We start from the raw sequence: 27,683 nt of genomic DNA on the forward strand, positions 1-27,683 counted from the left end.
TCGAGCTTAGAATATGGCATACAGTAGATGCTTAATACTGAACCCTTAGTTGGGCACTGAGCTAAGCAAAGGATGCAAAGAAAGGTAGAAATATGGTCTCTACCATCAAGGGAAAACAAAAAGCAAAGTTACTTCAAGAGGACACTTGTGAAGAAAAAAAATGGCAAAACTATGAAAATTCCTTTCTGAACATTGAAATGTGACTCAAATGTGAGAAATTTTTAATGGAGAATTTAATATGAATTGGAACCAAAGTTAAGCACAGGTATCTCTACTTATCTACACTAGAACACATGGAATATTCTCTCTCCTAGCAAAATGTCTGGCACACACAAGGTACACCATAAATGCTTGTTCTACTGAACTGAATTGGCTCTTCTTCCACCTCCATTATTTCATTACACACAGGGACCCGGGTGCTTTTTTGTGCTTTTTTGTCCCCAAATGTGCCAAAGTTGGCATTCTATGTGTTTGAGGATTCTGATTCACAGCAAACATGCTTCTCCCTAAAAGGGATTTCTATTACCCAGAAATAGAACATAATTTACATCAATACCAACAACAAAACAAAAACCTTTAAAATGGGATTTTTTTAACAGCTTCAATCAGTCTTTAGATGGTTCCCTACTGAGCAAGGATGTATACTGAACCACATTGGAGAGTCATATTTGAAAATGAAGGTCTTTAGAGAAATTATGAATAATATATCTCCATTTTCTATTACATCTGATTAAATCATAACACTGAATTGGCAAACAGAGGCAATAGTGCTCACCTTCCTTACCTTGTGAAGACAAAAACGAATCCTGATGATGGTGTCATTGATGGGGTTAGGCTTTCGTGGTTTTTTTTTGTTTTTCTCAGCACCATTTTGAAAATTACCCTTTATGAGATCATATTTTACACATGCTGGTTTCAAGAGAATGGGATTCAATGTCTTGAAGTTCTGAATATCTTTGACCCAGTAATGGTGACATTCAAGAGCAAAACATTCTCTGGATTAATTTTGAAAATTGATGAAGGAGCTTACCTGCAAGTGCTGGGAGTTATCTGTCATGTTATCTTCTCTCCTTCGAACTTCCTCCAATAACTGGGCATTCTTCTTTTTTTCCAGCTGTTGGTTGTGCTTAAGGTTAGCCACTTTCTTATTTTGGTCCTTCATGTGTCTAAAAAAAGTACAGAAGAACACATAAATTCCAAGGTTGCCATAATCTGTAAATAGCACAAAACAGAGAACACTCTTTGTATTACTTTCAGACCCATATAGCAGAAATAGATAGATTGGAAAAAAAACATACATCATTAATTCCTCTTAAAAGAATAGTTAAAAGTAGGTTCAATTATTACCCTTGGATAAATACTACTGTTGGGACCAAATTGGCCCCACGTTAACCTTTACACAAAGATAATCTGGGTCCATATTTCATTGTTTTGGGACTTTTCTTCAACAGATCTGCAGCTTAGTAGCTAAGTCCTAGAGCACTGCTCGAGAGCCAGAGACATGGGCTTATCAGCTCTGAAATCATGGATCTGTTATTATATACATGAGCAGTTCTGTGGCTCAGCAGATAAAGCACTGACTTCATCAAATCTTGCCTCAGATGCTATCTAGTCGTGTTGCTCTAAGCAAGACTTAACCCCTGAATGGCTTCGTTTTCTTAGCTATAAAATAGAAAGAATATTAACAAAGCACGTTCTTCCCAAGGTTGGTGTGAATATCAAATGAGGTTTGTAAAGTACTTATTACAATGGAAGACACATTAGGGGATTAATAAATAATAAAGGAGAAGAACAAAATTAGTCCCTTTACTTCTTCCTTCCCCGTTAGCTTTTCTTCCTCTTGAAATTATTTTGCTTTTTCTTTGGTATATATTCTCTCTCCTTAATATGATATGATCTCACAAAGGGAAGGAAATCTGTAGTTTTAATACATGTATCCCCAACTTCTAGCATAGTGCTTTGTACACAGAGTAAAGACTAAAAATGATTTGATAAATGGAACTGAATTCCAGATTCTAGTCCAGCTCTTTAGCCTCTAAATTAATTAATTAATCCATTGAGTCAAGAAAAAAGATCACAAGGAAGCGGTGAACACATCAAAATACAAAATTTCAGAGTTATAAAACAAATTAGTTAATGAGAATATTAAAGAAGGATACTGACAATCCAGGTCATGTGGTTTATGCAGAGTGGGACACCAGTACCTCCATGTATGACTTGAGATATTTTATTCCTATGACAGCAACTTTAAACAACATTGTTGTTTAACAGCAATATTTTTAAAAACAGATCATATAAGCAAATTTAATTTAAAAATATTCACAGTGCATCAAAGAAGAAAATTCTAAATGAAATATATTCAAATTGCAGATTTTCCTGAAATTGTGGTCTGTCCACCTTACCAGCTTCTTATTTATAACATATTCATATTCAAAATCCATCAAGAGGATCATAGATCTAAATCTGGAAGAGACAAGAGAAGCCCCTGAATATAACCTCCTCATTGTAGAGATATACATGAGACTTAGATTTTTCTCAAAGTTACACAGATAGTAACTGTGCAGTTGAAAAAAGAAACAAGCAACAAAAATAAAATCTGTGTGATTGGAGGAAAAGGGTGGGATTTGAACCCAGGTCTTATGATTCCAAAATTCAGCCTTTTTTCTCTATAACACCACCTACCTAGGGAAAGCAGGCAATGGTTTATTGTTTGCTCACTTGATTTTGTCCTGTTTTGTCATTCTTGGTAAGATTAGTCCTTGTAACAGAACCTGGCACAAAGTAGGTGCTTAACAAATGCTTATTTGGAAATAAGCATTCCAAAAACATCTTCTATTAAGGAGATCAAGAAGGAGAGGAATAAAATTTCACAGATTCAAGGCATGACCATTATATCTTTGGTCCCAGAAAAAGGAGCACCCACATCAATGGAGTCTGGGGTTTGTTGGAGCACATGAATAGAAAAACATAGGCAGTCATAGAAGACCAACGAATGGAGCTGCCCCATAGGGTCGATAATTTTGCCAAAGGAATTAAGATAATAATTTTCCTTCTAAGAACTCAAAGACCTTCAAGAATAAAAAATAAAAAATAAACCCAATGTGCAACAACGTCATTGGCCCCTGCAGCTGACCACAACTGCTCAAAGAAACCCAGAGCTCATAAATCAATCTCTTAGACCCATGGCTCCTCTTAATTATGACTCTATAAATGTACAAGGTATGGTATGTAGGGTCAACCAGAGAATTCTTTTAGGGTGATGTCTCAAAAGGAAAGAAGCACTGAGGGCCTCTTCCCAAATTCCTGCTCCTCCTATCTCAGCTACCAGAGGTGATAACTGGGGAGGGGAATCTCAAGGCTGGGCTACTCCCTATGAAGTAAGGGCCTCTCTTTCCTTAAGATAGACTTTTTTTCTTCAAAGAAATGCCATATTAAAAGCCAAAGTCAAAAGATACTAGCCACTATGGAGCCCATGGGGTGGAAGAACAAAAGTCCACTGGAGTTCCCCTTTAACACAGCCCTCTGTCTACTAAAGGCAGCTTCACAAACCAAGGACTATCAGCTTCCAAAACTCAGTAACCAAGAAGGAATTAACCTTCAATTAGACAGCTGTACTACTGACCAGTGAAAACAGTCTATACTACAGTCCTTGGGCATGCAGAGTGATTATTTTCTGTAGCAAATGCTGCCAATTCAACTTGAAGATTGGCTAAGATTTCCATCGTTTTTAATGTATTTATTGGCACCAAAAGGTAACTTACTAAAACGTCCTTAGGCCCCATGTCAAAAGGCCTACGGGTAAAGCCAAGATGTGGCTCCCATTTGCAAATCCCTGCTCCTCAGCTGCTCACTAACCTTTCTGTTAAGAGTCCATTCTGCTGTCTGTCCCTGACTTGTGTCCTGGATGTTCTACAGCCTTCCCTCATTATCCTAGGACCTGTTCTCTCTCCTGAATCTCATTCTCATCCCCTTCCTCTCTCTTTCCCCTCCTCCTTCTTCCTCACTCCCTGCCATTATTGGATAATTCAATCCAGCAAACAGAATATCTACTATAAGCAAGACACCATATTAGGATCTGAAGACACAAAAATAAAATGTATTTCCTGCCCCCCAATGAGCTTACATTCTAATAGAAAATATTCAATCTGTTAAGTAAATAGGTGCCATCTGGGACCTATATTCTAGGTATATTGTGGGCCCTCTTCAAACTACAGCTCACAAGTCCCTACTGATGTGTTTACTTTTACTAGTCAACCAGAGATTATAGCTTGTTTCCAGAAGAGACATTAAAATAGCATAGCAATAAAAGTAACAATACAACATTCCCCCCATAAATAGTGAGCTTATTCGTCAATAAATAACTATGCCACGAATGGGAAAAGTTGGCTTAAAGGGATCACATGTGGGGGATACACAAACGAGGAATGAAAGAGATAGGCTATCTCCGTAGAGGAAAGCACACACAGGGAATAAATGGGCTCAGTGTATAAACAAGGTTGATGGCATCCATGTTCTTTCAAGTTAATCCATTCTACTTTGGGATAGTTGAAATTATCAGTAAGGAAGCTTTTCTGGTATTGAATCTAAATTTCCCTCTTTTCAAATTTTACCCAATGCTCCCAATTCTGCAATTTGGGGATAAACCCAACTCCTCTCCACGGCATTCTTTCCAGTCTCATGTCCATCCTAGATCTCTTCGTCTCCAGCCTAAGCATCTCTCGTTCCTCCAACAGATCCTGATGTAGTAGGTGACTACAGGTGGACAGAGCTATTACAGATCTTGAGAACCCTTTCATAGAATCTCCCCCGGAAGAAACCTGGGCGGTAATCTAATCCAAGGCACACTGACATGGAGACTCCACCATAACAAAGCTCATAAGTCATCAGCCAGCCTTTCCTCAAGTGAACATCCTATCCCAGACCCCATACCAACCCACTGCACTTTGGGGCAGATCTAATTATCTGCAAATTTTAAAGATGCAAAATCTAAATTTTTCTTAGTAGTTTCCAACCATTATTCCTAGTTCTTTGATAGTAATTGGATTGAATTGGTTGAATGCCAAGTTCACTTGATTCTCCTGTCTCAACCCCACTGATAATAACAAGAATAGTAATTCACATTAATTTAGCGCATGATCTGGTAAGAGCATAAATAGGGTCCAGATAATCTCATATGAAACTGAAAATTGTTGCTAAAGTCAAGATACATCCAAAACAAATCTAGTCACCCTTATACTACAGCTTTTTAAGACCTTGAAGATGGCTCTCTTCTTTCTCTCACCAAATCCCTTCTCCAGGATAAACATTTCCAGGGACCTTATCCAAACTCACGGAGATGCTCCAGCTCACCTCCCCCATTTTATAAAGGAATATTGATATTTATAAAGGAAGAAACTGAAGTCTGAAGAGATTGTGATCCCACCGACAAGTTATTTAACTTTCTAAGGTTCAATTTTCTCCTCTGGGAAATGGGGATAATAAGGTGGTGGAGGTAATAAACAGCAGATCTGAGATTCAAAACCAGGGTCCTCTGCCTCTAAATCCATCAGCCCTTCTCATCATCACCATTATCGTCATCACCATCTCACCTTCATGTAGGTCTTCATGAATCCAAGCCCAGTAATAGATGGCTTATACTACTGAGCAGCCGTAACCTCCGCTGCCTCCCCGAAGCCGAGTTATTTGTGAACTTGTCTCATCCCTCTTAGAAGGCACTCCAAGGGTAAAATACTGTGTTTCCTCCATATTGGCCAACTTGAGAAATATCTAACAGATTGCTTTGCATATGGTTGGAACTTCATAAACACAGCTCACATGGAGATCAATTGGTCACTTTTAATTCTTATATAGAATTGGGGGGGGGGAATTGGCTGCCTGTCATCACAAAATATTACTTTGTATGCATCATAAAATACTAAATTATCATAAAAAAGAACAGAACTCACTAAACCTGTTTGAGATGGCTGCCAGCTTGTGAAGCGTCTTCCCTGGCAGCAGAGAATTAAAAGCTCTGTCATGAAGACCTTCACTAGACCACAGTAATCCCCCTTTAAAATAATATATAAGTACCCAGAAGCCTTTGGGAGAAGCTGAGGTTCCATCCATTTCTATAATCACAAGAAAAGCAATGACTTTGGTCTGAAAAAGAAGGGAAAAGAAGACCTTGCCTTCTAAGAATTTCCTCAGCTGGCTTCATGGAAACAGTTCTACCCTGAACATGGGAAGGAATCCTAGACCCTATATATCTTCCAGCTTGGCTGGCCTGCCTGAGGAAAAAGAGCAAACAGGGCAGGAGAGCAATTGAATTGAATTGGTTGAATGCCAAGTTCACTTGATTCTCCTGTCTCAACCCCACTGATAATAACAAGAATAGTAATTCACATTGATTTAGCGCTCTAATATTAGCAAAGCAACTTCAATACATGACCCAGTAAGAGTCTAAATGAGGTCCAGGTAATCTCACATGAAATTGAAATTTGTTGCTAAAGCCAGGATACACCCAAGTGCTTCCACACTCCAATGGACCCATGATCTCAGTAGTGAGGACATTCTGTCCAACACTGCAGACCGCAGCCCTCGACATGCGTCAACATGTCAAAGAGCTGTGATTTCATCTGGGTAAGAACTATAACCTCCCCCCCCCCCCTTACAGGGCAAAAATAATTAAGTAAAATTGATGATCACTTAATTGGTATTTTCATATTACAATGCAACTTTTCCAGATTACCCATCTAGAAAACAGCAAAACAATTACTCTTTACCTTCTCCTGGTTTCCTTCCATATAATTGGGAATTCTTTTTTACTTTTTTCACATCAAATTTATATTCTGCCACAAGGGACTGAGGCAGTGTGTTTCTTCCCCATGAAGCTCACATCTCCTTCCCCATCATGCCAAAGTTCCTGAGGTTCTTCAAAACCACTTTAACCATAGCAACTTATGTATATCATGATGGCGGAGCTCCCAGGAATAATTGACGCATCAAGCAAACTTTTTCCAAGTATGCTCCCCATGAAAATATATATCAACAATAAATATATATTCGTTATAGTTTTAATATTACTCAATCTCCTTCTAAAACTCATTTCTATGAAGGAGAACAGCAAATAACAAATGGAAGGGGTGGAAGGAAGAGAAATTGGTGAAATATAGAGAATGTTAAAATTATTCTAGATAACAAAAGTTTCTAGAAGAGTGAACCCAATGGACTTAGCCAACAACTAGTTGGAAGAGAGTCTACAATCCAAAGCTGAACTTCTACATCCATGATCCTTTGCTCCCTATCATCCTGCTTCTCAAAAATAAACAAGCAACCAACTAAATTATAGGAAGGGGAGGGGGAAAGGAAGAGAATAAGAGAGGAGAGGACTTTGGGGGGTGGGGAAGGTGTAAAAGTCCAGAAACATTTTCTCTAACATTACAAATAATCTAGTATATTTATCATATGGCAAGCAAATCTTGGATTAATCAAATAAATAATAATAATGCTGCTAAACAATGTTAACATGAGTATCCTACCATAAGATTTTTCAGGATTATTCACAGATCTTAAAACCAGAACATGAAGGATCTTCTGTGGCCATAAATTCTAACCTTCTCATTTTTCAGATAAGGAAATTAAGGGGTAGGGGTGGGGAGGGAAGGTTTTAAGTGACTTATCCAAGGTCACAAAGATACTAGTTATCAGTGGCTATAATTGAACCTACACCTACTGAGTGGTGGTCTACTTTATCATGCTAATCCCAGATTCCGGTGTTAGTCTCCAAATGGGCACTTGCCTATTTTTCAAGGCACTTGGGGAAAAAATGGATGAGCATCTGAGAAGATAAGACTAATCCCTCTCTCACATGAAACACCTTCAAATGCTTAAATTCAGCTGTCTTGGCCTCTCTGGGTCTTTTTTTCAAGATAAACATGTTCAATTTGTTTCCAGGTCCTCACATGGCATGGGGCCATGATCTATTTCTATTCTGGGGGCAATCTTCTGGATATCTTCCAGCTCCTCAATGTTTTTCCTAAACTGTGGCTCACTATATGGAACACTACGCTTCATGTGAGATCTTGGCCAGGAGAGAGGGCAATGGGACAATTGCTTCCTTATTTTTCAGTACAACATTTTTCTCAATGATTGCAAGATTTCATGAAGCTTTTCTGGCTCTCAATGTCAATGTTGTTTCATGGCAAGATTGCAATCCACTAAAACCCCCAGATCATTTTCAGATAAACAGAAATCTAGTCACGTCAATTCAGTCTCCTAGTTGTGAGCTTGTCTTTCTGAACCCATATTTAAGAGTTCACAGTGATTCTGCCTGAATTGCATCCGATTGTATTCATCACAATATTCTGACCTGTCAAGATGCCTTTTGTATCCTAGTGTTTTGATCACTGTATCATTCCATGAAATCCTAGTGAGCTTTCAGTCTATTTAAATCTCAAGATCTTTTTCCAATGAACTACTTTCCAATCCTATCTCCCATTATCTTGCCTGAGTGAAGACAGTTTTTTGAACTTAAAGATGTCTTTATAGTAATACCTCTTAAGTTTTATTCTATAAGAATCAAGCAAATGTTCTGGCCTTTCCAGCTCTCTTTGGGTGCTATCCACTGTGTTAGGGATTTCCTCCCAGATTTCTGTCATTTCAAAATGTCATCAGCATTCCATAATCAACTTCCTGGGTTGCCATATCCAATACTCTGGGAATATTCCCATTCTGCAATCTATCCATTTAGACAGTGGGGGATTCACAGGGTATTTTGGACCACCGTCACTCTTCCCTGGGATTCACACATATAATTCCCATGATTAACAAGAAGGACTGGCGCACCCAGCTGAGCAGCTGGTAATTGTGACTGTCTTTTCAGCCATGTCTGGTGCAAATGCAAGCAGATGTCATCACCACCATATTGGAGGTCTCTGGGAGGCTCTGTGCTGATAAGAATTTTTTTTTTGTAAATGCTAGTGATTTTTTTCCCTCCCTGAGCCATACAAAGAATGCACATTGCTACATAGCAGGCTCTCTTCTCTATTGCCTCCAGTCCCTTGGGATGTGGGTGTACAGATAATTCCCTGATTATCAAGAAAACTGTTCTCTCCCTTCCCACACCCCTTCACTACAAATGGAGCCAAAATATAAGCAGGCTCTGATGCTGAGAACCTGAAAATTCTTAACCCGTTACCTCACTAGCATTTCCTTGTTCTCCTGCTGATGGGAAAGGTCAGAGGAACGTTCTTAATATATCCACAGACAATGACTTCCATCTTGCCTCTTCTTGACTTCATATTCTCATAGTGTAGCAATCTCTAAGCACATTTTCCCCTGTAAGAAACTACTCTTGGAAGCTCAGAAAGGTTCCAGAAAGTAAAGAAATGATTCAAAAGAGAGGAAAGACAAAAGGACAGAACCATGACAGGCTCTATAGGATGAGCACCATTTTAGGACTTTCAATTCAAGCCCCATGAACTTGGTTTTTGTCTTTTTTTTCCCACTGTATTTCAATAGAACTGATTTCCTTTGTAATCCTATGCATTTTACTTCAAGCATTTAAAACATTATTCCAAGAAGGTTCTTTCCAGAGGTTTTAAGAGAGTTCCATGAGCCAGGATACTAAAAAAGATGGAATACTAAAAAACAGATGACTGGAGAAGAAACTGGGGCCCAAAGACTCAGCAAACAAGAGAGCAAATTTGAAAGCTAAAACCATGAGCGAGAATCTGGTTTCTGACACTCACTCCCCATGGACTGGGCTTTCCATAGAAGCACAGACTGAAAGCTGGAAGGAGCCTCAGCCTCTATCTTCTGTGCCTTCCTTTCACAGTTGAGGAAAAGAAAAACTGAAGAACTATTTGCCTGAAGTTCCACTGGCAGAGCCTGAGAAAAGAACCCAGAAACACTGACCCCCCCAACCCAATGCTCTGAGTTTCCCTGCTCAATGGAGGGCACAGTCCTTCAGGAAGGGTCCAATCTTCTCAGACTTTCTTCCTGAGAAATGGAGATCTGCACATAGTACTTTTCTCCTAAGGGCTACTAACTACCCATTCCCTATCTGATATTTTCCAAGATGGTTTCTTCCATCCCTCTCCTTTCTAACGCACACCTGAGTATGCTTCTAAAAGCACAGGAGGTTTTATTAGACAATGAATCCTTCTTTCAGCTTTTGTACTCATATCTCTTCAAATTCTCAGGTGTTTCCCTTGGAAGGGCAAAAATTTCCTCCCAACACTCCTTTTAAAGAAAGCTCACACATTTAGCTAATTCTGCATTTCTCATCAGATGTAATGGTTTTGACAGCATCAACCCCTAAGCCAACAACTTCCTTTTCCACTTCCTTTTGTGTCTTGTCTCCCTTCCCTCTAATATATAGGAAGCAACTTGAGAACAGGGAAACAATCCTTTTTTTCTATCTCGGCCCTTAGCACAATGCTGACATACAGTAGGCACTTAATAAATGTGTATTGTATTGTACTGTATTATGTTCTTGTCCTGAGCTATATTAAAGTTTTCTTAAGTAAATGCTATTGTTTTCTCTTAGTTTTGCTATCATCATAACTCATTTTATTTTGCATATGATGGTGGAGGAACTCAAATCTTGATTCATTGAACTGACACTGAATACAAAATCCCAGTGTCTTTTATTATGAATACAATATTATATTCAAATTATTTGATTGTAATTGAAAAAAATTAGTTAATGAATAGATCTAACCAAAAGAAAGATCAAGTATTAGTGATTTTCCAAGGCAGCACCAACACCCATTTTAAACGTGGCTAAAACATAATTTAAGTGGCAGCCTTTTGCTGACTATGAATAAATGAGAGAGAGATCAGTCAGTAGCCAAAGTGAACATTAAATATTCTTATATCAGACACATCAGAAATGTCCCTAATTTTTGCTTCTTCTGTGACATGAATCTATCAGCAATCTCTTATTAATTTGATGTAACAGACTGGCCCAATATACCTGAGAAGGTCAAAGAAAGAAACGAAGAGTCTACTATACACTAACATATTCACTTCGGGAAGCAAAGAACCGGAATCAAGTGGTGTCCATCAGTTGGGAAATAACTGAAATTTATGATGCACGTCTTAAATGAAATATCTTGTGCCATCGGAAAAGATAAGTGTAAAGAATTCAGAAAAACATAAGGAACTGTGCATAAACTGATAGTGAAATAAATAAAATCTAAACAGTTATAATTATATAGTGTAACTACAACAGCATAAATGGAAATATTGCCAAAGGGAGCTGAGTAGCAAATAATGAACCAAAGATTTAGGAAGAAAAAGGATGAAACACAATCCTCCTTTTCTCAGCAGAGAAACAGGGTTTTACTATGAGGAGAGAACATTGAATATATTTGTCCCACATAGTCACTCTGTTTCTTATAAAAGTAGAAATAAAATTATTTTTAAATGTTGAAATATATTGGTTTTGTAGAAAGAAGGCTAAATTTGGAGACTTACAGATGAGGAAACTGAGGCAGGAAGATTTAAGTGACTTGCCCAAGGATTATACAGCTGGGAAATGTCTGAGGCTAAATTTGAACTCAGGCCTTCATGATTTAAGATAACTATTGTTCTATGTAACTGAACATCTCTTGGCTTCCTCATCAGTAAAATTTGAAAAGTATCCTGCTCACCTCACAAGACTTTTTTGTGTTTCTATTAAGCTGAGGAGCTAGACTCAATGGCTTCCAACTCTAAATGTCAACTTCATGAATCAAATCAGGAGATGGATTTAAGTTGCAATGCAAATTTAAATCCTTTACAAATGCTAACTACTTTTATTATTATTAAATAAATCATGACATTTGCCTGAAGGTATAACAGAAATCCACTTCTTTCTACCTTTTTTCACTTCTTTTTTTTCTTTTTAATTTATAATTTGATATGTACACTAGAATGGAAGGAACATGAAGATAGGAAATATTTTATTTTTATGACTGTCTTCTCAGTGTTTAACCTATAGGAAGGAGGTGCTTAATAAATCTTCACTGATTGAACAAATTTGTCCCAATACTAAAATCAGACTATTTTTATAGTAACATAATTAGAAAAGGTAGAGGGAATGAGTGTAAGGTAGGGGTAAGAGAGTTAGGGTAGAAAAGACAAGAATAAAAATTGTCTGCATGTATCCAAAATATGGATGAAGAAGGAAGAGAGAAGAGATAATATTCAGAAAAGACATATCAATAAAATCCCTGGTAAATAAACAGGTCGGAATTGGGGGAGGTGAGGATAAATGGGAAAGGAGAATAAATAGGAGGCAAAGAATAAAAGAATAAATATGGGGAAATGATTTCCAGGTTTTAAAAAATGCATTAAAAATTTCAACAATGTCAGCAGCAGGAAATTGTATAAAGGCACCATGCCAAATATGAAATGAAAAGCAGAAATTAAAATTAAGAAAGGATCGGATGGACTAAAAAATAAGGTGACCCAGGAAGTGCTTTTCTTATTATTGAAAGAAATGAACAAGCTGACTATTTTTTCCTATTCAACAAGTAGGAATGATTATTAGTAACAATATAGATGTATTTGACTTTGTTAAGATACAATAAAAGTACACCTATAAAGTACAATAAAGTACAGTTAAAATAAAATGACAGATTGGAAAAATATTCATGGGAAATACAAAAGATTATAAATAAATAGTGAATGGTCAAAGTACTTAAGTTGACCATTTTTGATAAAAAAAAAAATTGCTAATAATGACTGAAAAAAAATGCTCACTTTCAATAATAACCAAAAAGTATAAGTTAAAACACTCACCAAGTGAGTGACAAAATCATTTTGAGGGACCAAGTCAAATTGATCAGACTGGCAGAATATGTTAAGAGCATTAAAATTAAATGCTGGAAGGACAGTGGGAACATATAAAACATACAAGCTACTGTGTACAAATGAGTCACATAGAAAATAAATCAGAGATGTCTCAGTGGGAAGCCACTGAAACTAAAGATTGGGGAGGATTTAAAGAAAGCAAGCCTTCGGCTGAGACTCTACAGAAGACAGCAAAATTCTAAGATAGAGATCAGGAGGGAAGGAATTGTCTAAATAAAACTCAGACACGGTTCTCAGTATCCTATTTACCTAAGATAATTAGTTTAGGACCCTGGAAAGCACATTTTTATCTCATGTGTGAGGAAACTGAGGTCTAGGAAGGTTCAGTGATTTGTTTTAGGATCATAGATTTAGAACTAGACCATCTAGTTCAGCTACCTTGCTCGACAGTTGAGGAAGCTGAAACTTGCCCAAGATTATTCACAAGTTCATTGATACGGCATTGGAAATTACTATAGAATGTATGTTTTCTAACTGTATTATTGGCTAAAGACTCTGGGATGTTAAATGACTTGTTATCACACTTTAAATAATGAAACACTACAATAGTATTAAGATCAACAATGATGAGGAATGAAACAGTGGAAGAATATATATGAAATCACATGAAGTAACAAGAAAAGGAGAACACACCGACTCCTGTAATGGGCTGAAGCTCGAGTTGATACACTGAGGCAAGCAAGTGAGGCTAAATAGCAATTGGACGATACTCTATTAATATATGCTTGGCAAAAGAATAGCCCTGCCCACTCTCTGTGCAAGTTTTGATGTGTTGAATAAGAAATGACATGAAGACGATTTTGGTGGGTGGAGAGAGAGAGAGGCAGAGAGACTGCTGGTCAGGTTCCTGTCACAACTGCTCTCACTTCCTATCGCCATCCCCCTTCATCTCCACAAAGAATATAGATCGAGGATTTTCCCTTAACCTGAATTCCTGACTCCACTGATTTTAAAATACGTGGTCATCACAGACTCCTATCATGTATAAAGAGAAGACAGTATGAATGGACAATGATGGAAATCCCATGGGGATCTTACAGGCAACTAGTGAAAATTTATTGTGGAATTGTGCATTGTACATTGCAATTAATTAAAATAAAAATAGGTATGAATGAATTTTGATTAATGACATGTTCAATATATTTTCTTTTACAAGCCTTATTAATTCAAAATGTCATATAGCTAAATACCAAATTAAAATTGAAGATTTTATTTTTTAAAAAAATCAAGGTTAGATATCAGAGTACCACAAACTCTTCAAATTGGAAGGGATTTCTAAGGTCATCGAATCCAATGCACACTTAAATTTAAGAATCCTCTCAACAAGATTACTGTTAAGGATCCTCTAGTTTCTTGTTAAGAACCTCAAGTGCTGGAGAGCTCGCTACCTCCCAAAGTAGCCGATTCTACTTTGGGAAAGCTCTTACTATATATGTGCTGGTTGGTTCGGTTTGGGTTTCAAGCCTAAATTTGTCTCTTTGCAACTTTGACCCACTGGTCCTAATTTTGTATTCTAAGGCTAAAACAACTCACCAAGCAGGATGAAATTATTCTTTCTGATTAATATGGTTAATGAATAGAAAGGAAGACAATAGGAACCTTGCCAAAGGCAGCCAAGTTGGTACCAGGGTATGGTTGCTTTAAAACAGATAGAGATTAACATCAAATCCTCAGCTGACCTAGCCTCAGGTTCAAAAACAATTATGACAAAATCAGTATTAATGGCATTATTGAGCAACAGACAAGTAAAGATTAATTAGTCCAAAACCTGGAAAGGCAAGACTACTAGATTGGGAATAAAGGGACCTGGGCTCAAAGTCCAATTCTAATTCTTGCTACTTTGGTGAGCAGAGATGGATTAAAATGTGGGAGAAACTACAAAACTACCAGTGTGGTTGGACTTTAAAGTATGAGGCTGGGACAACATGTGAGGAATATGGTGAGCCAAGCTTTAAGTGACAAATACAGGACTTCCTATTTAACCAAAAAATGTCAAATATAGGGTTTGTTGAGTCTGTTGAGAAAGGGAGTTAGTTATGTAGTTAGACCTATATTCTAGAAGATTACTGTCGTGGATGTGAGAAATATGAGGCAAAGAAACTCACTTAACCTCTCACAAGAGTCTAGGGGAGAAGGACTGAACAAAGATGGTGACCCTATAAGTAGAAAAATAAGAACTTATATGAGAGATTGCAGAAGGAGAATTGTTAATGTTTGGAAAGCAATAGAATATGAAGAATAACTGTTTGTGAACAAACAAGGATGACCCTGAAGAAGCCTGGGCAGAAATGGGGATCTTCAACTAAGGGGTGGATTTGAAGGAAAAGAGAAGTTCTGATTTGTCTAGGTTGAAATTAAAATTTCTTTGGGATTTCTATGTGAAATGTTGAAGAAGCAAATAGTAGTGTGGGATTAGATAGATAGGTAGGTAGATGGCCGAATGGATGGGTGGATGTGGAAATAATCTCCTCAGTGATGGATACTGAACCCATTGGGTCTCCAAGAGAGAGAACACAGAAAGGAGAGAAAAAAGTCCAATAGGAGAGTCTTGTCAACACTCATAGTTCAATTGCGATACCTAAGAGAATGTGGAAAACGAGGCCGAGAAGGAAAATCAGACAATTAGGAAGAAAAGCAAGAGGAACAGGGTCTTGAGAACTCAGAGAGGGGAGAGTGTCAGAAGGAAAGGGAGATTTTTTTCCTGCAGAACAAACATCTCCTCTGTATGTGATCAACTTCAGGGGCCACACCATTGCACCCCAATATGACAATGATGGTAGTGACTATTCTTATGCCCACTTAGCCATTCAGCTAATATAAATCCAACAAGTTGTACTACTTAGCTTACACCTCTCTGTTTCTTCCATAAGGATAACATCAGGATGCCAGTTTGGCCAGTTCGCCAAGCTTAAATCCCATCTCTGACCCCTAGGTCATGTCACCTCTATAAAACTCTATTTCTGCACAGGAAAAAATAGGAAAAATGGGAACCCTCCCTCCACCCTCGGGATCCCTTTGAGTTACACATAAGGCCATATATATGAAGCGTTCTGCAAAGTATGAGACACAAAATAAATGTCATGTCTTCTGATAGTTTTTGCTGTTGCCAGATTCTATCAACCATGACCTGCCATTTCAGTGGAGTAGGGAGCTCCTACTCCCAGTAAGGAAATTTCTCCACTAATGCAGAACCGCCACCGTTTGATAACATCATCTTAGAGGGTTACTATGGCATTCAGATGTCAAGCAACTTGCCCAGTCAGACTCACATAGCCAGCAAATATCTGAAATGAGGTGAAGACCCACATGTTCCTGGTTCCTGCAAGCCATTAAATAATGTACAATATCTTTTAAGATATTGCTAAATGTCATACTAAAAAACAGGGAAATTAGGCTTGCGGCATTCTCCTGATCACCCCATCTAGAAATGCTATGAATGAAGACTTAAGATTAGTCTAGACTAACCTGTTCTTGATGAAGCCATGATGGTTCTTAATCATGACCAGTATTTTTAAATGTTACTAACCATCCCTTTATTAGTACAACCCAATATTTTGCCCAAACCAATCTCACTGACCCACAGTTTGCTGGTCCCACTCAGTTCCAACATTTTCCCCTCTTTATGCCTCCCATTCTCCAAGACTTTCAGAGACTGTTGACAATAATTTAGTAATCTTATCTATACATTGATTATTTTGGGGTATAGTTCATCTAGGCATAATAATCTGAACTCACTGAGGACAATTAGGTGCTTTCTTTTTATCTCCTTACCTTTGTTTTCAAATCTCTAATAATAATCATTAATCATTTCTGGTTTTTCATACTGATATATAGATTATTTATATGTATATATATATAAATGTACATGTATATTATTTTTTCTGACAAAGAAAATGAAAGCAAACTATAAAGAATGTAATCAGATAAAGATATCAACATCAATGTCAAGGCAACATAAATAAAGGCATAGATATGGACAAGATATAAATGAGATTCAGAGAGATGATATAAGAGTTATAGATACACAATCATGTAGGCAAAGATACAGACATAAAATGAAAACATAAATGAGGTGAAGTAGACACAAGATGAAGAGAATCCATGGATATAGGTGTTATGAATACAGCTATGCATCGAGAACTATAAATACCGGTATCTATGAGACAGACATAAATATAGATGATGTAATTGTATATAGATTTTATACAGCTATAGGTATAAATATATATGTCTAAAGCTTCATCTCTGTGGTTGTCCTTCATCTATTCTGTATTTATCTTGAATGTACCTATATATGTGTAGATGTATATACACATATATAGAATGGTATATAGTAAATGTTTAATAAATTCTTAATGACTAATTATATACAATATATATATATATGTACAGATACACACAAGGCCATATTTTACGTGTATTTATATGTGCATTTACATGCTCATATGTATATGTGTGTATGCATACAGAAGTACGTGTGAGTGTATCCATAGAGAAAAAGGGGTATATTTATGTGTGTGCTCATATTCCAAGTCCAAGAAGAGGGCCCTGGCATCTTTTCTTCCTGCTGCACATGGGGGATGGGAGGGAGCACAGCTTGGTTAATTCACTACCACAAGTGTCAGTAAAGAAAAAAGGCCCTTTTTTATAAGTGAAAGTCATTCCCCAGTGGGGGCCTGAACAGAAGCGTGGCTGAAGGTCAAAGTGCACATTCCGCTTGCTCTGACATATGTTCTTCATCTAAGGGGTCTCAGAGAGAACAAACAGTCATTCATGGCACAGGGAGCTAGAGAAGGCAGGGAGCAGAAGATTCTTACAAGCGGGTAGCCTCTTCGACAGGTGCCAGCCTCAATAAATTAGCTTATTGCCTCCTTTATAGAAATAGAGGGTTGGAGGGTGGGAGGTTCCGTCCATGCTGAGCAGGGTCTTGCATCTGAATACTGCCCAAAGCCCCCGCATTTCATGGCACACAAATCATGGGCTCAACAAATGACTAAAAGGCAAACTTTCACCACCCCTCTCAGAACGAAAGACAGGAACTAAATTACAACAGCAAAAATAACAATAATAATAACTATATGTATATATATAAATATAAATATAAAGAGAGGGAGAGTCTCCATGTAGTTTTTATTTATATATATATGTGTATATGTACATGGATATTTGTGTGAATATATACATATAATATGCATATATGTTATTACATATATGCTTTTGAATTTACAAAATTTTTATGCATCAATTCACTTCTTCTTCACAAATTTATTTGTGAACTAGATGTTGTTAATATGCCCATTTTATGGAGGAAGAGACTGTCAAGTAAATAGCCCAACCTAGATAAGACTATGAGGCAGGATTTTAACTCGGTTCTCCCTGAACTCAACCAACCAGATCTAGTAGGGTCTATTTGTACCTTTTTCTTCACAAGTTTCCTTGCTTTCTTACTCTTCCCTTCCCAGCTTTCTTATTGCTATTATTGTTCAGTTTCATTGGCAAGAAACACGAGTGATATAACAAGAATGACTTCTTGCCTTGCCTGTAAATTGGATTTAATTGAGACAGAGCTGAGTCTTGTTATACAGTGCTCAATCTCACACTCTCAATGCTCCAGCCAAAATGGTCTCTTTTGGATAATTACACAACTAATAATATTGGCAATAATTAATATTTACATAACATTTTAAAATTGGCAAAGTGTTTTGCAGATATTACTCATTTATCTTCGCTCATTTCTCTTGTGTGTGGAATGTTCTCACTCCTCACCTCCAATCTTAGAAGCTCTAGTTTCCCTCAAGATCCACCTGAAGCGTTACATCCTCCATGAAGTTCATTTTGATTTCTCCACCGCTAAGGTGCTGGTATCCATCTTCCCAAATTACCTTTTATTTGTACTCTACATACTCTTATATAAGGCACAATAATGCCTTTATGTTACATTTTTTTGAATGAGTTGCTTTTTTTATATGGAGCAGTTTCATTTTGAAGGAAAGAGGGGGGGCAAGAAATAAAAAAAGGAGTTTTAATAAAATCCTGTAGCGTGGTCATCCTCCAACAACCTCAGCCTACTAGTGTGAGTCTACATTGGAATGATAGAGCCGTCCCAGAAAGGGGGGCTTATATACCCGTGGAGAGACATGAATTGCTACACTGTGGATGACTACTATGTGTGTATATACCCATAGATACATGTGTTGTTACTGTTGTTAAGTCATTCAGCCATACCCTACTCTTCAAGATCCCAGACCACACTATCCATGGGGTTTCCTTGGCAAATATACTGAAATGGCTTGCCACTTCTTCCTCCAGGGGATTAAGGCAAACTGGTCAGACCAGGTTTGAATTCAGGTCTTCCTGACTTCAGGTCCAGCATTCTATCCATTGAGCCACCCATGTGCCTTTTCCTATAAATATATGTATACATATATGCAAACACATATATTGTATAAATGTATGTGTATATTACATTAAGATGTAAACTTTTTCCCCAAAAAGATCATAGATTCCTTGCAAGCAGGGTTAAGCCATTGTCTTTTTCATTCCCCACAAAGGCATGGTGGTTAAGTGACAGAATGCCATCTGATTTGAATTGTTTTTTTTCCCACTTAGGTTGGCAATAAACCCACCAAGTCTGGACTGTACATTTACTAATATAAAATAAAGATAGAAAACATTCAAAGAATAATAGAGTTGTTGAGGCAAAGCCATCATAAAATCTTAAGATTTTAGAATCCATGTTGAATGACGCACATGGAAATTGTCCAAAAACGTTGGTTTTGATTCAAGTTTCCTGGACTTTGTGGGCTTATGATCAGCATAAGTTTTTCTTGTCACCATTGATAAAGGAAAACAAAGAAGCAAGGATAAGAGGAAGAATGATTCAGGGGCACTGAAAGAAGGAAGAGCTAGTCTTTTCACCTCACAGCTCGGCTATTTTCATGTCAAAACCAAAACATTTTCATGTCAGATGAAAACTGGAAATTGATTAAATAAGGACAAAGTTGGAAGGGCATTCAATGAATTTACTCCATAAAAACATGTACACCAACTGTTTAATGGCTGACAATTAATTAGGGCCCAAATTAGACAGGAGAACGACTGGTTTGGATGCCATCTAGAGTATTTCACCTTACTTTCCGTGATCCTAAACTACTCTCTGCCATAAAAGCTCATTTAAAATAATGACAGTTAAATTTAATTCATTTCCACAAACATTAACTGAATACTCTGTGCTAGTCATTGTATTGGATTCTGGCAAAGATAGAAATAAAACAGTCTCTGCCCTTAAAGACCTTACATTCAACCAGGGAAACAAAGCACATACCTAGGAAGGTAGAAAGAACTATGAAGTCCTAAATCTGCCGCCTAATTCTAATATTATGAGCCCTGGTCAATTGCAGTCTATCCTTTTTATTCCTTCTTACATTTTTTATGAGCATCAATCTTCAGTTCTCCAGCCTAAAGTGACCTCCATGTTGGTTGATCCTTATCTGCCACTTCCCTGCCTACTCCCAAAGGTCTTTGTGAGCTTTGCCTGGAGTTTATCCTCACTGAGTTTAGCATTCCAAGCCTCCGATGAGCTTCACTTGGGAGATTTCACTGGGAACTCTGCCTTCAAGATCATTTATGACAACCCTGAAAAAAATCAGCTTCTGTTCCAGTCCCTGGAGTACCTCAACTGTTAGCACTTTTCTATCCAAAGAAGTGTTGGTTTATGTAACCCTTGATTTTCTGTCTTGAAGCCAATTTTCTTTTGTTGACAAAGAATCCCCCACCCCTGATTCTATGGTAACATAAATTTGTTTTATCTGGCTTTGATGGGAACCCTTATCAAAGACTGCTTAGAAATCTAAATAAATTATCCAGAGAGTTCTCCCTTGCCATATCAACCCAATGATATTAAAAAGATTAGTGAGATTTTGTGTCCCCAAATAGAAATAATCCTTCCAATCCTCTATAATTTTTTGGATCACTATCTAATATTTTATTCAAGATGCAACCAGCTTCTTTGTATAAAACAAAGTAATGCTCTATGATAAGTACAAACAAACATGCAAGGACTTACATAAACTGAAGCAAAGCAAAGAATAAATCACCAGAGAAGTAATACAACAGTGCAAATATAATAATATCAGGATGAATGCCCTGAAATTATAGTGACCAAACTCGTATAATCAGAGAAGAGATATTTTAAACGCATCTCCTCTAAGTTCTTTGCAGAGGGGAGGGACTCTATATATAATATCTGACCATGTATAGTTGAACTTTTTAAATCAGAGAATCATATTCATGCAGCTGAATGGTACCCAAAAGCTATCTAATATCCTTTTACAGTAAAAGAAACTGAGTCCCATAAAGACCACATCTTCATGTTCATGTTCACACAACTGACTACAAGTCCTGACTATATGAAATTATTTGAATGGGGAAAGGGACATTAGTTTCAAAAGACACTTCCTCCAATCGAGTGTCTCTTCTGCATGTATCAAAAACATATACTGGCACTGACATTTAAAAAAACCTTTCTTCTATGACCTTATGATTATATTATTAATATCAAGGAGAGAAGAAAAAAGTGAGATGTTCTTGCCAAGTTCTAATTCTCTTGGATTAACTCCAAGCCAGATCCAAATGATGAAAGATTCTCTGTGGTTGGCTGTGATCTGCTAGATGCCCCTTTTTAAAGAGGACCTTTCAGTGATTATAATAAATCTTGGAACACTTTAGAAACTCCTAAATGAATCCATGGTCATGGGAAAGTGTTTGGTCTAATGAGTCACATGGGAAGAAACAAGGACTGAGGAAAGGCTATAAACTAAACTACATTATACAATGGGCTCACCAATGTTAGACAGAGAGAGATTCAAGAGAGAGCCATAGAAAGACCTAAGGTGCACAGGGAAATATCTTCAATAGACACTGATTATGAACAATGATCAATTATCTTCTGAACAGGGAGAATTTCTCCAGTGATGGAGACAGCCATTCACCCATGACTGGGTGATTCTCATCCATGTTCTCCCATAAATTCTGCACCAAATCCAGCCATCTGAACAGTGGGCTTCATCTCATCCTTCTGCCATCATGTGGCCATCAATGCTTCAGGTAACCTATTCATCAGAGTTCTCTCTTGCTCCCACCACAAGAGAGGGTCACCTACATGATTCTCCCTAAAGATATTGTTTACATCACTACTCTTGTACAATTTATGATAGTTAGAAACAACTCATGTCTACCCTCTGCAGCTCAACTGAATTTTTGATTACCTTTGATTTTCATTCCTCAAGATGTAAGAATTTCACTAATTATATTAATATATCACTAGATGATTATTCTTATTTTTAAAAGACGGGCCAAAGGATATGAACAGACAATTTCAGACAAAGAAATTAAAGCTGTTTGTAGTCATATAAAAAAAATGCCCTTAAACCACTATTGATCACAAAAATACAAATTAAGACAACTCTGAGGTACCACTACACACCTGTCAGATTGTCTAAGATGACAAGAAAAGACAATAACGAATGTTGGAGGGGATGTGGGAAAACTAGGACATTAATACATTGTTGGTGGAGTAGTGAAATGATCCAACCATTTTAGAAAAAGTAATTTGGAACTATGCCCAAATGGCTATAAAACTATGCACACCCTTTGATCCAAAACTGTTTTAATGGGTCTATATCCCAATGAGATCAAAAAAGGAAAATGTACCCACAATGTACAAATGTATCCCTTTTTGTAATGGCAAGAAACTAGAAAACTGAGTAGTTGTCCATCAGTTAGAGAATGGCTGAATAAATTGTGGCATATGAATATTATGGAATATTATTGCTCTGTAAGAAACGACCAACAGGATGATTTCAGAAAGGCTGGAGTGATTTACATGAACTGATGCTGAGTGAAGTAAGCAGAATTAGGAGATCATTGTACACAGCAACAAGATTATGTGATGATCAACTGTGATGGACCTGGCTCTTTTCAATGATGATGTGATTCAAAGCACTTCAATAGGCTATAATAGAAAGAGCCATCTGCATCCAGAAAGAGAACTACAGAGACTGAATATGTATCAAAAAGCATAGAATTTTCATCTTTTTGTTGCTATTTTTACTGTTTGCTTGTTTTTTTCTTTATCTTTTTTTTTCCTTTTTGATTTGATTTTTTTTGGCTCAGCATAATGAATTCAGAAATATGTTTAGAAGAATTGCACACATTTAACCTATATCAGACCGCTTCCTGTCTGGAGAAAGGGAGAGAGAGAGAAATGTGGAATACAAGATTTTTCAAAGCTGAATGTTAAAAACTATCTGTGCATTATTTGCATTAAAAATGCCATTAAATGCCATTGAAATACCATTTAAAAGTTTAAAAAATAAAAGGATGGGCTTCCTTTGGATATCATGATATCAAAGACTGAATTAGTCACAGTCTGAACAACAAAATATGAGATTGCTATATGCTTTCAAAACAAAGCAAACCTCTCTTTATTGAAGAAATAATCTAGTCATACACATACCCTACCTTATGCTTTGGAAATTAGGTTTTTGAATTCATGTGATACTTTTTATTTATCTTTATTGACATTCATGTTGTAAGATTCAACCCATCCTTCTAAACTGTTGGGAACTTTTCGATTCCATATTAAGTTATCCAATAGAATATCTAGTCCTTCTAGCTTTGTTTCATCTGCAATTTTGCTAGAGATATCATCTATGCCCTTATCATAAATATTGATAAAAATGTTCCAGGTATACCACCCTAGTAGACATTTCCATTCAATTTGAAAACAGAAGAGTTCATGAATAATAACACTTTTAATTGGAGTGTATAAACAACTTAAAATCAACCTGATTGGCACTATTGTCTAAACCTAAATCTCCTCATCTTTTCCATTAAAAAGTAGTGTAATTTCTTATTTAAGACTTACAAGTAGAGGATGAAAGCATTCCTTATTTTAAGGAGATTAAAGATTTGATCAGTAAAGAAGGATCTGAGGTGGGAATGGGAAGAAAGTTGCGGTTTGAAAATATGTTATAATAATTTGAGAAAGCTAAAAAGCAATATTAAACTATAAAATATAGGTTGTGTCCTGGCCCCTTTTATGTTTTACATGCTTTTCCTCTCATTCCTTTGCTTTGAAAACAGCTTTGTATACAATCATTCAATTTTTTTTAAACCTTAAAGATTATTCTTGGTGATTTTTTTAACCTGATGATTACATTACCAAACTTAAATCCAATTTTTCAAAAAGGATTCCTTTCTAGTGGTCAGAAGAAAATGCAGAGTTCCAGACCATCCTGTTAACTTTGGGATAGCATCAGACTCACATGGGCTTCCAAAGTATTCAACCAGTAAATATATACTAAACCTCCATTTCCTCCAGATCTTAATGCTACTAAAAACCTCAGTGAAAGAAAACAAATCTTCTCCACTGTCTCTAATGTTCTCTTTCCCCTGAGTCACCTCAATTGCTTCCACTGGTACTCCCTAATGCCAAGGACTTTCAAGTGGTGTCCAACTCAGTACACATGTTCTTTTTGTACAGCTCTTCCAGAATATGAATGCTTCTTTCTGAGGTACAGTCAGAATTCAGTTCAAAGAAACAAAGGTACCCAGAAGGCATGTGATAAATGCTTATTTTTCTCTGCCCTTCTTCCATTTCTCTTGAAAATTAACAAGTTAGATTGCTTTAGAAATGTAGATAGATTTATAGATTTATAGATGGCTGGTTCTATCTACACATATTAACTGTAAAATTAAAATATATATATATATATATATATATATATATATATATATATACCAAAAATGACAAATCTCCAATATCTTTGTGAAAAAAATCCAAAATGGGATCACAGTCAGACATGATTAAAAAATGACTAAACAAAAACCACCATATAAAGAACCAAACATGTTCCTATCAATGAAGCTTATTCTTGTTTAACTCTTATTAAAAGGAAAATTGAGAGTTTTCAGTAAAAAAATAAATAAAATATATATGCATATAGTTTTCTATATAACTATATAAATATGTATCTGTATGTACACATATATATATACATATGAATATATACACATACCTATAGCTAGAATATATACATGCGCAGATACATATGGATACATTGCACAACACCTATATACATGTACATAAATGTATATATAGTCATATAGATACATAGGAAGTGTTGTGTATGTCTATATGCACATAATGGAGACAGTGGAAACGTCATTGGCTCTGCAATCTGAGGTTCTGGGTTCAGATCCCATCGCTGCCATTTAATGCCCTGGATCTCATTTAACTTATCTAGGTTAGAAGGGGCATGAGGGATGGGAATAAGCTTTAACGTGGCACCTGTGCACCAGGTGCTGTGCTAAGCATTTGACAAATATGATCCCCTTTGATTCTCATGATGGACAGAGCTGCAAGGTGGGCACTGTCATCAGGCCCCTTTTAGGAGAAGGCCTTGAGGTCCCTGTGACCTGATGACTGTATAACAGTAGACATGAGTCTACAGAGAGTTTGTTTGTCAAACTTTAAAAATATTTCAATAGTGGCATCTTATTGCCACTCCTTTTCAGAGACAGAGACGTGCAAAGAGCTCAGCTTTGAGAACAAGAAGCCCTCGGTCTCAGCTCCCTTTGCAATCCCCTTTCCTGCTAGGAGGGTTTCTGACCCATGTGCCTCTACAGGCAACGGCTTCATTTTCGACTTTTCAGGGATCATTCTGATAACTAACAATAGCTTGGACAATCTGAACTAAAAGGGTTCTCTAAGTGGATGGAAATAGTGATAGGAGGGGCATAAGACCTATGACCTCTGCTTCTAGACCATCGTTCATTTTATAAAGACCAGCTCTCCATGGCTAGGAAGGCAAGAACCAAAGCAAGCTCATGATCGAAAGATCCAGCGGCCAGTTACCCAATGAGAGTCTTCTCACCATCATGGGCATTTCTCTATTCTGATAGAAGGCTCTTGCTACAATTATTAGAGTGATGATGATTATCTGCAAACAGCATGTCCTTGCAACCATCCAAGTGACATCTTACAAAAGAACAGGAGGCTACAGAATCCTTTTTCATGTCACTCACCTGTCCCAATGAGTCTACACAGCAGTCACCCCCCCCAAATACTCTCCCCTCCATTTCTACAGCTCAGTTGATGCTTCGCACCTACGTGTGCCATCTGCCATCTCATCTGCACCAGCTCTGCCCGGTAGCTGCAATCTCTCTCTTCACCTCCCCTCCCAATTTGACCCAACTTCCTTCCTGCCTCAGCTCAAGCACCCATTTCTGAAAGGGACCTGAGTCAGTCAGCCTTCCAGCCAAAGGGGCTCATCTTCTCCAGGCTTTACAAGTCCCAAGTTATCTGTATGTCGACTCCCCAAGAGAATAGTGGTCCTTGAGGGTAGACCTTGTTTTTGCCTCTTTTTTGTATCTCCAATGTTTAGGCCACTTAACATACTATCTGGCACACAGGAGGGTTTAATAGATACTTGCTGATTTGACAAACAATAAGCATTTACTAAAATGTGGGTTGATTGCAATTTAAATGGATATGGGGGATATTCTTGTCTCTGTCTCTGTCTCTCTGCCTCTGTCTCTGTCTCTCTCTGTGTGTGTATGTGTCTCTATCTCTCACTATCTCTGTGTCTCTATCTCTGTTTTTCTTTGTCTACCTCACACACACACACGCACACACACACAACTTGTTTCTATCTTCACTATGTCTCCCTTTAAAGTCACCTTTTCAGCTCTCATTCAGGTCCTCATTCCCTCTCCCCAGGAATATTGCCATAAGCTCTTGACTAATCCCTTCCTTAAGCCTTTCCCCCCTCTCAGGCCCATCCTCCTTGCTGATGTCAAGTTGACTTTGTAAAAGCCAAGGTGCTTCATAAGCTCCAAGAGTTTCCATTCTCTCCAGGCCCAAGTTTAAAATCCTCTGTTAGTCTACACCCAGAGAGAGGATTATGGGAACTGAGTGTGGGTCACAACAGCATTTTCACTCTTTTTGTTGTTTGCTTGCATTTTATTTTTTCTCATTTTTTTTCTTTTTTGATCAGATTTTTCTTGTGTAGAATAATTGTATTTATCATATTTATTTCATATTTAACATATTTTTACCAGATTACTTGCCAGCCAGTGGAGGGGGTGGGGAGAAGGGAGGGAAAAGTTGGAACACACGGTTCTGTAAGGATGAATGTTGAAAAATTATCCATGTACATGTTTTGAAAATAAAAAAAAAAACTTTAATTAAAAAATACTCTGTTGACCTCTGAAGATCTTTATAACCTGTCTTTGCTCCAACCTTCCTAGTTGTTCTGGACTCATCTCTTTCACCATTTTGTTTCATCCACACCAGGATCCCCCATCCCTCCTTTTTTTGCCACTAGATGCACTCCCTCATCACTGCTGCTCCTTAGTTTGCCTCACTTACATTAAGGCTCAGCTCAAATATTACATTCTGAAGGAAGCCTTTCCACATTTTCTGGCTTTCGATGCCTTCCCCTTGAAGACCTTCTCCCATTGCCTCTGTAGAGATCTTGTCTCTTCTTAACTGTGTACATTGTATTTTTCTCCCCAGTAGAATGTAAGTTCTCTGAGGGCACCCACTATTTTTGCCTTTCTTTCTATCGCTAACGCTCAGAATAGTGCCTGTCAAACAGTAAATGCTCAATAAATGCTGGTTAACTGACAGCTGAATGAATGAATGAAAATGCTCAACAGCTCACCATTATTCAGGGTGGAAATTCCTAGCAATTTAATATAGTAAGGAAGAAAGTGAGTGGCGTTATTCAGAGGCAACTGGCCACAATATGAACCAGCCTTGTTGGTAATGAAGTGAC

General features: G+C 37.3%; 1 protein-coding gene across 1 annotated transcript in view; it reads right to left on the reverse strand.

Annotated features, from left to right (window-relative positions):
* The window catches only part of ERC2 (ELKS/RAB6-interacting/CAST family member 2), a 981,774-nt gene that overhangs the window by 518,817 nt on the left and 435,274 nt on the right, over positions 1-27,683 (reverse strand). Inside the window, 1 exon segment of the mRNA XM_031952165.1 lies at positions 1,031-1,166. Within this exon segment, the coding sequence (XP_031808025.1) occupies positions 1,031-1,166 (136 nt within the window).

Source organism: Sarcophilus harrisii, chromosome 1 (genome assembly GCF_902635505.1).
Source record: "Sarcophilus harrisii chromosome 1, mSarHar1.11, whole genome shotgun sequence".
Classification (NCBI taxonomy): domain Eukaryota; kingdom Metazoa; phylum Chordata; class Mammalia; order Dasyuromorphia; family Dasyuridae; genus Sarcophilus; species Sarcophilus harrisii.